The sequence below is a fragment of the Ovis aries genome, chromosome 8 (genome assembly GCF_016772045.2).
Source record: "Ovis aries strain OAR_USU_Benz2616 breed Rambouillet chromosome 8, ARS-UI_Ramb_v3.0, whole genome shotgun sequence".
NCBI classification, from domain to species: domain Eukaryota; kingdom Metazoa; phylum Chordata; class Mammalia; order Artiodactyla; family Bovidae; genus Ovis; species Ovis aries.
In genome coordinates this window covers 57,721,892-57,735,833 of record NC_056061.1, presented here as the reverse complement: position 1 = coordinate 57,735,833, position 13,942 = coordinate 57,721,892, and the positions used below count along the sequence as shown (strand labels likewise).

The 13,942-nt window shown below is 38.3% G+C and overlaps 1 protein-coding gene across 1 annotated transcript in view; it reads left to right on the top strand.

The window, feature by feature from the left end:
* Positions 1 to 13,942, top strand: part of MOXD1 (monooxygenase DBH like 1) — a 94,766-nt gene that overhangs the window by 67,991 nt on the left and 12,833 nt on the right. Inside the window, exons 5-10 of the mRNA XM_027972473.2 lie at positions 2,682 to 2,861; positions 3,146 to 3,248; positions 4,624 to 4,790; positions 5,851 to 6,042; positions 7,544 to 7,603; positions 11,917 to 12,059. Of these exons, the coding sequence (XP_027828274.1) occupies positions 2,682 to 2,861; positions 3,146 to 3,248; positions 4,624 to 4,790; positions 5,851 to 6,042; positions 7,544 to 7,603; positions 11,917 to 12,059 (845 nt within the window). The remainder of the gene's footprint in view (positions 1 to 2,681; positions 2,862 to 3,145; positions 3,249 to 4,623; positions 4,791 to 5,850; positions 6,043 to 7,543; positions 7,604 to 11,916; positions 12,060 to 13,942) is intronic.

Here is a 13,942-nt window from a genome sequence, read left to right as displayed (position 1 = left end):
CGCCAGGCTTTTCTGTCCATGGGATTCCCCAGGCAAGAATACTGGAGTGGGTTGCCATTTCCTTCTCCAGGGGATTTTCCTAACCCAGGGATCAAACCCGGGTCTCCCAAATTGCAGACAGACACTTTACCATCTGAGCCACCATGGAAGCCCCTAGGCACACAGCAAAATCCTCACACGTGCCTGAATATTTAGCTAAAGACATACTGGCAGTTCCCTGTCCCCCTTGGAGTACTGATGCACCCAAATGAGTATCAGTTCAGTTCAGTTCAGTCGCTCAGTCGTGTCTAACTCTTTGCGACCCCATGAATCGCAGCACTCCAGGTCTCCCTGTCCATCACCAACTCCCAGAGTTCACTCAAAACCCATGTCCATCGAGTCAGTGATGCCATCCAGCCATCTCATCCTCTATTGTCCCCTTCTCCTCCTGCCCCCACTCCCTCCCAGCATCAGGGTCTTTTCCAATGAGCCAGCTCTTCGCATGAGGTGGCCAAAAAAGCGCCTTCCCTGGTGGCTCAGTGGTAAAGAATCTGCCTGCCAAATTCAGGAGCTACTGGAGACATGGGTTTGATCATTGGGTTGGGAAGAAGACCTGGAAGAGGAAATGACAACTCTCCCCAGCATTCTTGCCTGGAGAATCCCAAGGACAGAGGAGCCTGGCGGGCTACAGTCTATGGGGTCGCAAAGACTCAGACACGACTGAGCACACACACGCGCGCGCACACACACACACACACACATCAAATTTGACATGGAAACTATAATCTCAGAAAATCCTGGGCTGCCCTTCTGTGTAATTGTTATACATTATCCAACCATGTTTGAACAGTAACTGTCATTTTTAAGCAAAATAGAAAATAGTTTCTGTCTTCAGGGTATACAGTCCTCTAGAGATAAGTGCAAACACAGCCATGTGCAAGGTCATTTTCTGTGAATGTGATGTTAAAAATGTACTTGTGGGTTAGGCATAGCAGGGCTCACTATTCCACGCAAAACAAAAGCTGGATTTAAAAATTCAGACCCCCTGGCTGCCCATTCAGATTTCTACCTAATGCCTACTGCTTCTCTCTTTGGCTGCCTTGACCTTTCCTATTAAAAAAAGTAAGAATGAATGAAAAACTATATAGAAAATCAAAATGGCAAGACTTAGGAGGAAGTAGCTGGAAACACTTCATCTTTTTATGCCCGTCTAAAGCAAGGTTTTTAAATGAATTGTTGGCATTTGAGTAGTTAGGGCTAAAAGCACAAGCATGGACGAGCTCTAAGACAGCAAACTCTTGAAAACACAAAGGATCACTTTGTCAGATTAATAAAAGGCTCTAAGAACCCTGTAACTAGTGGCCACCTCTATAGTCCAGCTAAGCTAAGTACAGGACTTGTCTACCTTCTCTGGCAGTAAGGCTTTTTGAGATGTTAGGACGTGCTTAGCTCATTCTGGTTTCCTGGACAGTGTTCTGAAGGGAACTTACAGATGGGACGGTCAAATGAACATAGTCACCTTAATCATGCTTTCAGGACCAACATCACCACTCATTCTATTTTCACAGTTTCCAGTTTCCTTCTAATTTGAATCACTACACAGTGATTCAGTACAGCACACCACTACAATGACTTTTTCTCTCCTAAATTCTAATGGTAAAATTCTTATTAGAATTTGATTTTAATCACTAAAATAAAAGTGTCCTTTATTGAGCTTTCCTTTGTGCCTAGTACTATGCTCTGCACCATATAGAAGATAGATAGGAAGAAAGGTATTACTACTCCAGTGCATGTGTGCTAAGTTGCTTCAGTTGCATCTGACTCTTTGCGACCCTATGGACTGTACCCCGGCCAGGCTTCTCTGTCCATGGGATTCTCCAGGCAAGAATACTGGAGTGGGTTGCCATGCCCTCCTCCAGGAGATCTTCCCAACTCAGGGATCGAACCCACGTCTCTTAAGTCTCCTGCATTGGCAGGCAGGTTCTTTACCACTTGCGCCACCTGGGAAGCCCCAATACCTCCAGTAGGGATGGGCAAAGATAACATTTTAAGGGAGATTGAAGGAGTTTATGCCTGTGTGAATTTTTTTTTTTCCTCTGTGAGAGGGAGACAGAGAGAGATAGAGACAGAAAGATGGAGAGATAGAGAGTGCCAGGCAAAGTAAAGCCTGGAAGAGAGCAAGCAGGTTTTGAAACAGCTGCTACATAGAATGTTAAGGGAAACAACGAGTTTAAAAAGCAAACAACACAGTAGTAAAGTCCTTCCTAGGTGGTAAAGAATCCAAGTGCGGTGGAGGAGATGTGGGTTCGATCCCTAGGTCAGGAAGATCCCTGGAGAAGGAAATGACAACCCATTCCAGTATTCTTGCCTGGAAAATCCCATGGACAAAGGAACCTGGAGGGCTACAGTTCATGGAGTCACAAAAGAGTTGGATATGACTCAGTGACTTAACAACGACAGCAACGATTCTTAGAGAAGCGAATGGTTAGTGCATCTTTGCTCTTGCCATTGTGCTTGCCGTCATCATCATCATCACAGTCATCATCTCCAGAACAAATTATGCTCCAGCCGCACAAGTTACACAATGGAGAAAACTATTCCTTTGAAAATCCGATGACCATTTATGCTAGTTTCATGCCTCTCAGAGGGTGTTGAAGGGTGTTTATTTGATTGCGTCATCCCTCTCACCTGTGCTTGTTTAGGTTGAGCCCGTGATTCAGAAAGGCCACGAGAGTCTGGTCCATCACATCCTGCTCTATCAGTGCAGCAGCAACTTCAGTGACAGTGTCCTGGACGACGGGCACGAGTGTTACCACCCTAACATGCCCGATGCTTTCCTCACCTGTGAGACCGTCATTTTCGCCTGGGCCATTGGTGGAGAGGTGGGACCACTCATTACTGAGATGTAACAAAGTTAATTGATCCCTTTTCCCCCTATGATTCTAACACTTCTAAGTAAAACTCTATGCACTCGTTTTGATATGAGGGTGGGTTATTTTTGTTTCCACAGGAAATCATTCTTTCCTTAAGCCATTTTATTTGATCAACTATAGATTAATACAGTTGTAGAATGTTGAGATATCATTGAGAATGTTTGGGTTCTGAATGGAGTAGAGCTCTGAGGGACTTTCACAGAACACTGTGTCATGGAATTTTGCTCTTTTAGGGTTTCTCCTATCCACCTCATGTTGGATTATCCCTTGGCACTCCGTTAGATCCTCATTACGTGCTCCTGGAAGTCCATTATGACAATCCAACATATAAGGAAGGTGAGTATTTTTTTATACATTCTACCTATGATTTTTAAAAGTTTTATAACTTTTCCCTTTATTTTAACAGAGTTAGACTTCAAATAAAATAGCATTTAATGTTGTAAAAAAAATTAACCTATACATTTGTCATCCAAATTGGGATGCCTTTTAGAGTAGAAAAGGCCACTATAAACAGTTTCACTGGGACCGCAGTCACTGGCCAGCAATGAGCTAGGCAAATGGGCACATGTAGTCACTAATCTTAAAAAGCCATTTGGACATTACTTACCAGAAAGTAGAAAAACAGACTTTTCCCTTTATGGTGTGACTTAGTCTGAAATACATGGTGCTTATGAAACATTTTCTTTCTAAAAGCACACATGAAAAATTACAATTCATCACACTAGAAAATATCAAGCATCTTGCTGTGTTGACACTGAAGTTGACACTGGTGTAATATGATGTTGAAATGAAGAGGGGCAAGTATTTACACCTGAATTTACTATGTAATATCCCAATGCCAAAAACTTAAAGGATTCAATATGAAATTATCAATAGAAGAAACTCAAGGTTATGATTTTACACTGATCTGTGCAATTTTTCATCAAATACTGAGCACCAAGGATATGCTGGATCTGTGCTTAATGACATAACGTCCCCACCTTCGAGGATATTATAGTGTAGTGGGAAAGGCAAACAGTAAAATAATCATAACAATACAAAATTATTTATATGCTAATTGATCCAACAGGTCACAGGTAGGTAAGTCACTGTTGCAGAAAGAAGTCAATTAGTTTCCAAGTGGGATGGATTTATGAAGTGTTTGGGGCCCATACTCTCCCTCCTTATGATAACTGTGTCACAGCAAGAGATGTATCTTATCTTTCCTCCCCACCATGCCTGTTGTTATGTTGTTCACATCATAGATTCTTAATAATTGTTTGTTGATTATATGACTATGAATTATTAAAAGACTGGTGATAAACTATAAAGAAAGTTAATTATTAATATTTTTCTCTATCATCACATGGTTTCTAGACCAAGTGGTCTTCACCTCTATGTAAATGTTACTGAGCTTCACCTCAAAACAGTATCAAATAATACTTCTGTTGAGTTACTATATATTCTAATGAATGACTTAGAATTTTTATTTCTGTCTTCATGCTAGATGATTGTGGAATATATTATTAGATAATACAAACGTGTCTCCCATGGTATGCTGTATGTTTTCTTTGTGAATCTGAATGTTGCCTTTCATTAATCTTTGCTTGTATTCCTTTCCCTTGTAAGAGTTTAAGGAAAATCAGTAAACCTATTCCAGCTGAATATGGAAAACTTTTTTAAGTACTCAAGCTCACTTTTAATTTTTCTTGTCTAAATGCTCTTGTTCCAGGCTTGATAGATAATTCTGGATTGAGATTATTTTATACGGCAGATATAAGGAAATACGATGCTGGGGTTATTGAGGCTGGCCTCTGGGTAAGCCTCTTTCACACCATCCCTCCAGGCCTGCCTGACTTCCGGTCTGAGGGTCACTGCACCCTGGAATGCCTGGAAGAGGTATGGTGTATCTGGGTCTGTGAGCTGCTCTTCCTAGATTAATCTATGCTTGTAGAAACTATGTTTGGAAAATTCCAAGTTTATTACTAATCTTTTTCTTGTTGTCATGCTATAAAATGATTGTTTACAATTTTAGCGAGACCTTTATTGCTTTTTAAAATCCTGAAGCCTGCAGGAGTAGAATTTTGGTGTTTTCCTTCCTTTTCCTTTCTTTGTTTGTTTCATATTGGACAGTTCATTTTATCTTTTATGGTTCAACCTTTCATAGTCCCCTTTTGCTTTCTCAACTTTATTTTTTATTCATATTTGTTTTTTCCATGATTTATTTTCATTTTTTCTCATTTTCTCTGATTTATAGCTACTGACCCTTCTTTAACCAAATAGCAAAAATAACTAATATAAAATACATATTGGATAAGAGAAAACTATATATAAGTATTTTATAATGGCTGCTTCATTCATAGTTCTTTTTTTCTTGAATGAAAGTATTTCAACATGGATCATATTCTTTATAAATTATAGGATATTGTGGTTGTAGACAGTATGGAAGACTGGTAGAATGGAAAGGTTATGCTCTTCTGAATTATTTAGACCATTTAGACCATGAATTAAATTGCCATGACATCATTCTCTAGCTGTAGGACTGTGAGCAATTCATTTAATTTAATTCTCCCAGTTCAATTTTCTTATCTGGAAAAGTGGGAGTAGATTCTCCCTTTAAGAGTTTCACTTTTCAAGCTACCAAAATACTGGATTCTTTTTGCCAGAAGCTATAACTGTTTGCTCACCTCCTAAAAGAAAAAAAAAAAAAAGATAATATGTAGAAGTGATCAGTTGGTCCTCAGCAAGCATTAGTTCCTCTTCTTTCCTCACAGCCAGTACTGCTTCACAAAGATAGGAATAAGTCAGGAAAAATCTGAATTATAAATGTCTGGCTGGTCATGTGTTGGCTTAAATTGTGTTAGCTCTTCTTCTCAGTTGTCCCTCCAAGTCTGTTTTAAGGTGAACTGTCTGCGCTTGTTTGGAGACCTAATCAGGTCTTCCCCTGTATCTCCCGTAGGCTTTGGAAGCTGAAAAGCCAAGTGGCATCCATGTTTTTGCTGTTCTGCTCCATGCTCACCTGGCAGGCAGAGGCATCAGGCTGCGTCATTTTCGCAAAGGGGAGGAAATGAGATTACTCGCTTACGATGACGATTTTGACTTCAATTTCCAGGAGTTTCAGTACCTAAAAGAAGAACAGATCATCTTACCAGTATGGATGTGTTTATTCTTTATCACTGAATGTCATCAAAATCCTGAGACATATACCTGCCAGGAATTAGCCAGGTTTCTCCTGGTGTAATGAATCGCTCGTCCTATCCATAGCTTCAAAGCCGCCCACTATGGCTGTTGCATAACCCTCACGGAATGTGTTTGATCTGTTTTCCAACATTGAAACTTGTTTTCTTACTATTCCCAGGGGCAACTCAAGTTGTTGATTTCAAAGGAAATAAAACTTAGGTTTTGTGCTCTAAGCACTAGACTCCCCAGTTAGTAATCCCTTGGCTTGCAGTTCTGGTAATGGTAAGATCAGAAGTTTTGAAAGTTTCATTTCAATAAAAGTGAATATAAGATCATTTTTTCTTTGGACTAAGGTATTAGGACATAGCTAATTATATTACTGTGTGTAATCCGGCTGGCAACCATACTTGAGGTTCTGATGAAACAACACAGAAAGGAATCTTATGCCTTCCAATGATAAACAATTTAAAAATTTTATGATGCTTCATGTTGTCAAATTTTTTATTTTGACATTGAGCTCAGTAGTTATACAAGTTCCTACCCTAGTTTTCCTCTTAAAAGTCAGATATTTATACTCTTTATGAAATGAGAGTAATAGCAATATCTTTTCTACATGCAGTAATTCCCTGGTATACCCTGAGAGGAGAAAGATGAAGTTTGAGTGATCTCAAGGTTCTTAAGGACTACACTCCATTTTATGGTGTTGTCTGGTGTTGGGGCTCTCTAACCAGCTTATTTTGGGGGTTGTCTCAGTGTCCCTCAACTGATATGTCATGAGAGGATGTAAGTGTCGAAATGTTGATTCCTCCCTCTGAATATCCAGGCATCGAGGACAAATCTGAGGGCCATTACCCAGAGCTTGCTGCTTCTGGTCTGTGAATAGCCTGTCCACTTACCTGACTGGGAGCCATAAAAAATTAGTTTCTCTCTGTGCAGTACTGTTCAAAAGGTTGAAAAGTATTGGAAAAAATAAGTTACTAGTAATTTGCCTCACAAGTCTGTTTTACGAAAATAAATACCTGATTAAGGACCTTTAAAGTAAATAAGGTAAATAAGAAGATAATCACAGTAACTAGTATCTGTGGCCAACACTTAAGAAGTGTTTAATCTGTACTAAGAACTAAATGTGTGTTCTGTCATTTAATTTCCTCACAACAGCTGTGTGAGATAAGTGCTATTTTTATCATTATTTTTTAGATGAACAAATTGTGCCCAGATGATTCATTTCCTTACCTAAGGTCATGCAGCTAGAACATTGTGGAGTCTGGCCTGAACAAAGAGAGCCTTATTTGTTTGTTTGCTTGCTTATTATGCTAGCAAACCTAGAATTTAATAGATCAAAAGTCTACTCTTGAGTCAAATTACTTAATGCATGCATTCATATAGCAGATTAAACTGTTGGCCTACAGATGTGTTAGATAAATAAAACAGCATGAAACTCCAATCTGAAAGCTTCCACTTTTATGTTTTAGGGAGATAATCTAATTACTGAGTGTCGCTACAACACAAAAGATAGAGCCCGGATGACTTGGGTAAGAAGAATTTTCTTATTAAAATTTATTTGTGGAGGGGGAGGCATAAACTTTGATTTTAGAACAGAAAAAAATAAAAAGCATTCCTATTTGGAAGCAAAATTCCTGACTGTCTTGAACATGAAACATTGTAAAAGTGAAGTCAGAGCTGTTTTAAGATTTTATCAGATTAACTAATGATATTATGGTAATATTTGCAGTGCAGTTTATTGACTCTTTCATGAAAAGCTATCCTTAATCTTTTAGTTTTTCGTCACCAAATAGCATTAATAAAAGACCTGTGGTTACTAATGATCATGCACATGAGTCTGGACTTAGATGAATCAAAACTTCAAAAAGAAACGAATTCCATGACCTTAGGGCTTCTGACCCAGGGAGAAATCCAGTTCCAGCAGATTTACTGGGGAGTTCTGCCAAACATTCAAGAAATAAATCTCTCATGTCTTCCTCAATCTCTTCCAGGGAACACACAAGGGGGAAACACTTTCTACCAACTCATTTTATGAAGTTAGCATAATCTTAGTACTGAAACTGACATGGGCAGTACAGGAAAGGTCAACAACACTCACCAGATGGAAGTCACTTTGCCAATGTACTGACAAACCAAATCTCTCATTATATAAAAATGTAAGTTAGGACTGATTTGGGTATAACTAAGTAATGTAAAATTGGTTTGAATTAGAAAATACATTAATGCCATTATACATTAAGAGATTGAAGGAAAAAGACTTATGATTAGGAAAAAAAGCACTCATTAAATTTGTCAGTCATGGGGGGTAAAAAAGGACATTTATCAAACTATAAGAATAAGAGAGAATTTCCTTAACCAGCTAAAGATTAGCTGTGAAAAATCTGTAGAAAATATCAAGCTAAATGAAATGCTAGAAGTATTTCTTTAAAATCAAGAAGAAAACAAGGATATTTATTATCACTGGTTTTATTCACTATTATAGTAGAAAAGAAATAAAATGAAATATAAAGATCAGAAAGGAAGAAGCAAAGAAGTAAAATATTATTCACAGATATTGTCATTTTCCACATCAAAAACCTCCCTCAAATTGATATATCTAAAGTTAATTATATTTTAGTATGCAGTAAACTATCTCAAGAAAATGTAATTTAAGACTATACATTCTATAGAAATAAAATAACAATAGATGTGTTTGATCTCTGTGAAGAAAATTATTAGTTTTTAAAACATTAAAGATCATCTGAGAGATTGAGAGACTATGTTCATGGATAGAAGGCTCAGGGTAAAAAAAACCACAAAGATAATCCTTCTTTATAAATTGGTTTATAAATTTGATATAATTCATAAAGATTTTATTGTTTGGGGTTTTGCTGTCTAACCAAGAAATCTTCCCTTAGCCAAAGGTTTTCTCCTATTTTAAAAAAATTTTTCTAAAAATTTTGCAGCTTTTTTTACATGGAGCAAGTTAATTATAAAATCAACATAGAAGAGCAAAGGGTTAATAATTGGCAAGACACTACTAAAAGAATAAGATGAGAAATAGATTACTAGGTATGAAAACTTACTTCCAAGCTATGGTGATTAATAGTGTGGTTTGAGTCCAGAGTTAGAACAGTGGAATGGAATAGAGATTCTGGAAACAGACCTACAAACCCCCTGTATGGAAACTTGGTTTAGGATAGAAATTGGCATTCAGGTAACTGAGAGAGGATGGACTTTTCACTAAAGAATTGTTGGTACAATTGCCAGGTGGCAAAAATAAAATTCCATCTTTATCTACCACAATTCACACATAAAAATAATTTCCAGGTAAATTAAATATTAAAACATGAAGAATAAAATTTTAAAAACCTTAGAAGAAATAAATATATATAAATAAATGTATATTATATATATAACTTTATGACTTTGGAGTAGGTAGGAACTTCTTAAAATGTGAAAAGTACAAATTAGAAGATTGATGAGTTTGTCTACTTTAACATTTTTGGTCACTTAAAAAACACTATTAGGTGAAAAGATAAGTTTTAAACTGAAAAAAAAATTGCAATACATACAGCATTAGTATCCAACATTTAAAATAAATTCTATAGATCCATAAGACAAGCATAAGAAAAACATACAATAGAAAAAGAGCAAAGTGTGTCCTTCACTGGACGTTGCTGTTGATGTCAGGGAATGATTCACTTAAAGTCATACTCTCTTCAGTGGGGCAGCCAGCAACCAATGACTGGTTGATGCGAGAATACAAAAGCTTGATTCCCTTCCTACAATTTGATGTAATTCTGAGTAACCATCCAAGCTCAAAGGTAGATTAAATATATTTGCTGAGATGTCAGTTGCAGCCTCATCTGTAGATCAGCTTCTCCTTCTACCCAACCCTTTATCAAGTGCAAGGCATGATGTTTTGCAATTTGTAAAATCGTTGCATATTAGCCACTATACTACATTAATGTATAGCTATAAACACTTCTTGGAGAAGGAAATAGCAACCCACTCCAGTAGTCTTGCCTGGAAAATCCCATGGATGGAGAAGCGTGGTGGGCTATAGCCCATGGGGTCACAAAGAGTCAGACACGACTGAGCGACTTCACTTTACTTCTTTTACTTTTTATGAACACTACTACTATGTGTTTCATCTTCACTTTTGAAGGATAGAGGATTTGCCGAATACAGAGTTCTTGAATAATTTCTTTTTTCTGGAGCACTTGAATATGTAATTCCAATATCTTTTTGTTACTTCCATCATTTATGATAAAATGTCAGTTGTCCATTGTATTATTGTTCCCTGTATGCAATATATCATTTTGCTTTGCCGCTTTCAAGATTTTCTTTTTGTCTTTGGCTTTCAGCAATATGACTATAAGGTATGACTTGCTTCATAATTGTCTTTGGCATTTGTTGAACTTCTTGGGTCTGTAAGTTAATGTTTTTCACTAAATTTGGGAAGATTCTCACCATTTTTTCAAATAGTTTTTCCTACCCTTTTTCCCTCTTCCTTCTCATTCAGGGCCTTCGGTTGCATGAAGTGAAAGTGAAAGTCGCTCAGTCATGTCCCACTCTTTGTGACCCATGGACCATACAGTCCATGGAATTCTCCAGGCCAGAATACTGGCGTGGGTAGCCTTTCCCTTCTCCAGGGGATCTTCCCAACCCAAGGATCGAACCCAGGTCTCCCGCATTGCAGGCGGATTCTTTACCATCTGAGCCACAAAGGAAGCCCAAGAATACTGGTTAGGGTTAGGGTTAGGGTTAGGGTTAGGGTTAGGAGTGGGTAGCCTATCCCTTCTCCAGCATATCTTACCATCCCAGAAATCAAACCAGGGTTTCCTGCATTGCAGGTGGAGTCTTTACCAACCGAGCTATCTGGGAAGCCCATTTTGGTTGCATACATGGAATATTTAATATTGTCTTCCAGCTCTCTTGGGTTGTTTTTTAACTTACTTTAGTCTTTCTCTTTGTTTTTTGAGTTGGGAGATTTCTAGAGATCAATCTTCAAGTTCATTGCTTCCTTCCTCTGCCATCTAAAGTTGATGTTGAGCTCATCCTGTGAACTTTTAATTTAGTTTTATAGTATCTTTCAAATCTAGACTTTCTATTTGGTTCTTTTTTGTGTGTTTACCTTTCTCTGATGTTATTCCTTATTTGTTCACTCATTTTTAGCTTATTTATCTTTAATTGAACATCTTTCTTTAGCTCTTTTAACATGTGTATGTCTGTTTTTAAGTCTTTGCTAAATCCAGCATCTATATCCTTCACAATAAATTTCTACTTCTGAATACAGGTCACAGTTTCCTGTTTCTTTTCATGTTTAATAACTTTTGGTTGAAAATTGGACATTGTAGATAATATATGGTAAGCAACTCCAGATTCTGTTCTTTGGAGGATCTTTGATCTTTTTTTAATTAGTCCACTATTTACATTTAGATTCAAAGTATGTAATCTGTTTCCCCTGTTGTATGCAGATGCTGATATTTATGACAACAAGATTATAGAAAATTCAGTGCAATCAGGCAAAGATTCCAGCACACTGACTGATTGATATCATGTTGCTAAACATCCTCAGAAACGTTCACTATAGTGAGAAGTTTACACCATATAAACAGAACTTTGAGGAGATTATTAGGTTATTTAAGAAAGATAACTTTTAAAGAGTTGGACATAATTAATTTTAAACGTGCTACTATCTTTTTGAAAACCAAATTGTCATGTAGGTGATTATTTTTCAGCTTTAAGATGGGTTACATTTCAATATTGGAAGAAACTGTGTAACATTTGTGGTTTGTGTGCTTTCAGTATCAGAGTTGGTGGAACATATACTTTTCTAAAATCTCTCCATTTTCAGGGAGGATTAAGCACCAGAAATGAAATGTGTCTCTCATACCTTCTTTATTACCCAAGAATCAATCTTACTCGATGTGCAAGTATCCCAGACATCATGGAGCAACTTCAGTTCATTGGTGTTAAGGAGATCTACAGGCCAGTCACGTAAGTAGTAAATGGATTTCATGATAGGGGTAACTGCTGCTGCTGCTGCTGCTGCTAAGTCGCTTCAGTCGTGTCCGGCTCCATGTGACCCCATAGACGGCAGCCCACCAGGCTCCCCCGTCCCTGGGATTCTCCAGGCAAGAACACTGGAGTGGGTTGCCATTTCCTTCTCCAATGCATGAAAGTGAAAAGTGAAAGGGAAGTCGTTCAGTCATGTCCGACTCTTAGCGACCCCATGGACTGCAGCCCACCAGGCTCCTCCATCCCTGGGATTTTCCAGGCAAGAATACCGGAGTGGGGTGCCACAGCCTTCTCCGGATAGGGGTAAGGGTGAGCTTTATTTTCACTTTGGATTCATCATGTTATGGGATTCCTTTATGTGCTGTTCTATTTGATTATTTTCAGCTGAGGCGTCCAGGTGACCATCTTGTTTGCTGTGTCCAAGGTCTTTCCGACTACTCTTAGGTTCACTTGTTTTCTAGGAAGACCTGAAGGATTCAGCATGTAATTATATTCATGGCTAACACATATTATAGTGAAAGACTATAAAAAATGAACCAAAGGAAAAAGTACATGAGGCAAAATCTGCAGGAAACCAGGTACAAGTTTCCAAGGCAAGCTTTCAAGAAACGCCTCCCAGTGGAGTCTCACAGAATGTGCTTAATTCCACCAGCAGCAAATTATGACAACACCGATGAAGTGTTGTCAACTGGAGAAGTTCATTAGAGACTCAGAATTCAGAGTTTTTATTGGAGCTAGTCACACAGGTGCTTTCTGCTTGGCAAATACCAAAATTCCAGACTCCCAGAAGGAAAGCAAGTATTCAACGTAAGCAGCATCGTTTGTACAGACAGTCTAGGTCTGGTAAATTACGCTTATCATTTAGAGAAAGTTTTACGTTAATAGAGAAAATTGTTTGCTATTGAAGTTCCCTGATGCCAGCCAAAGGTCAGCCTTGCAAGCAGGATGTCAGTCTCAGGCTTGCTGTATTAATTCTTTCTGCACAGTTGTGTATGATAGGAATGACTTACGGCAAAATAATAAACAAGATAAATATTATTCTTGCTCTCTTGAGATTGTATATTAGAGAGGGTAAGAAGTAATAAGCAAATATACATGTAACATTTCAGATATTGAAAGATGTTATGAAAATAATTGAGACAATGAAGGAAGTGTGTTGTTGTTTTCAGCTGGGTGGTGAGAGCTTATCTAGGGAGCTGTCTTAGTCCCTTCTGTTTTAACTACCACAGACAGGGTAGCTTATAAACAATAGAAATTTGTCTCTCACTGTTCTGGAGGTTGAGAAGTCCAAGATCAAGGTTCTGGCAGATTCAGTGCCTGCTGAGGACCCAGACAGCCATCTTCTCACAGTGATCTCCCTTGGCAGAAAGCTCAGGGGAGCTTTCTCAAGCTGCTTCTATAAGGACACTAATCCCATTTATGAGGACAGACTGTTCCAAAAGCCCCACCTCCTAATAACATCACCTTGGGTGTTAGCATTTCAACATGTGAGTTTGTGGGGTGGGGCGGAGACACAGACATTCAGTCTATATCAGAAGGTGATGTTTGAACAGAGACCTAAGTGTTGAGGAGCCAGTCATGGAAAGATCTGCATGTATCTCTGCAGAGAGAATGAGGCCAGCATGTTCAAAGAACAGCAAGAAGGTGAGTTTGGCTGAAGCAGAGGGAGATATGGTGGGCAATAAGTGGGAGGTATAAGAGCAAGTGGGACCAGACAGTGTAGGACTTTATAGGCAACATAAGGACTTTGGGTTTTAAATGCAAAGAGAAGCTATTATAGGGTATGATTCATGTGTGCTAGTTGTTTGGTCGTGTCCAACTCTTTGCAACCTCATGGACTGTAGCCCACCAGGCTTTTCTAT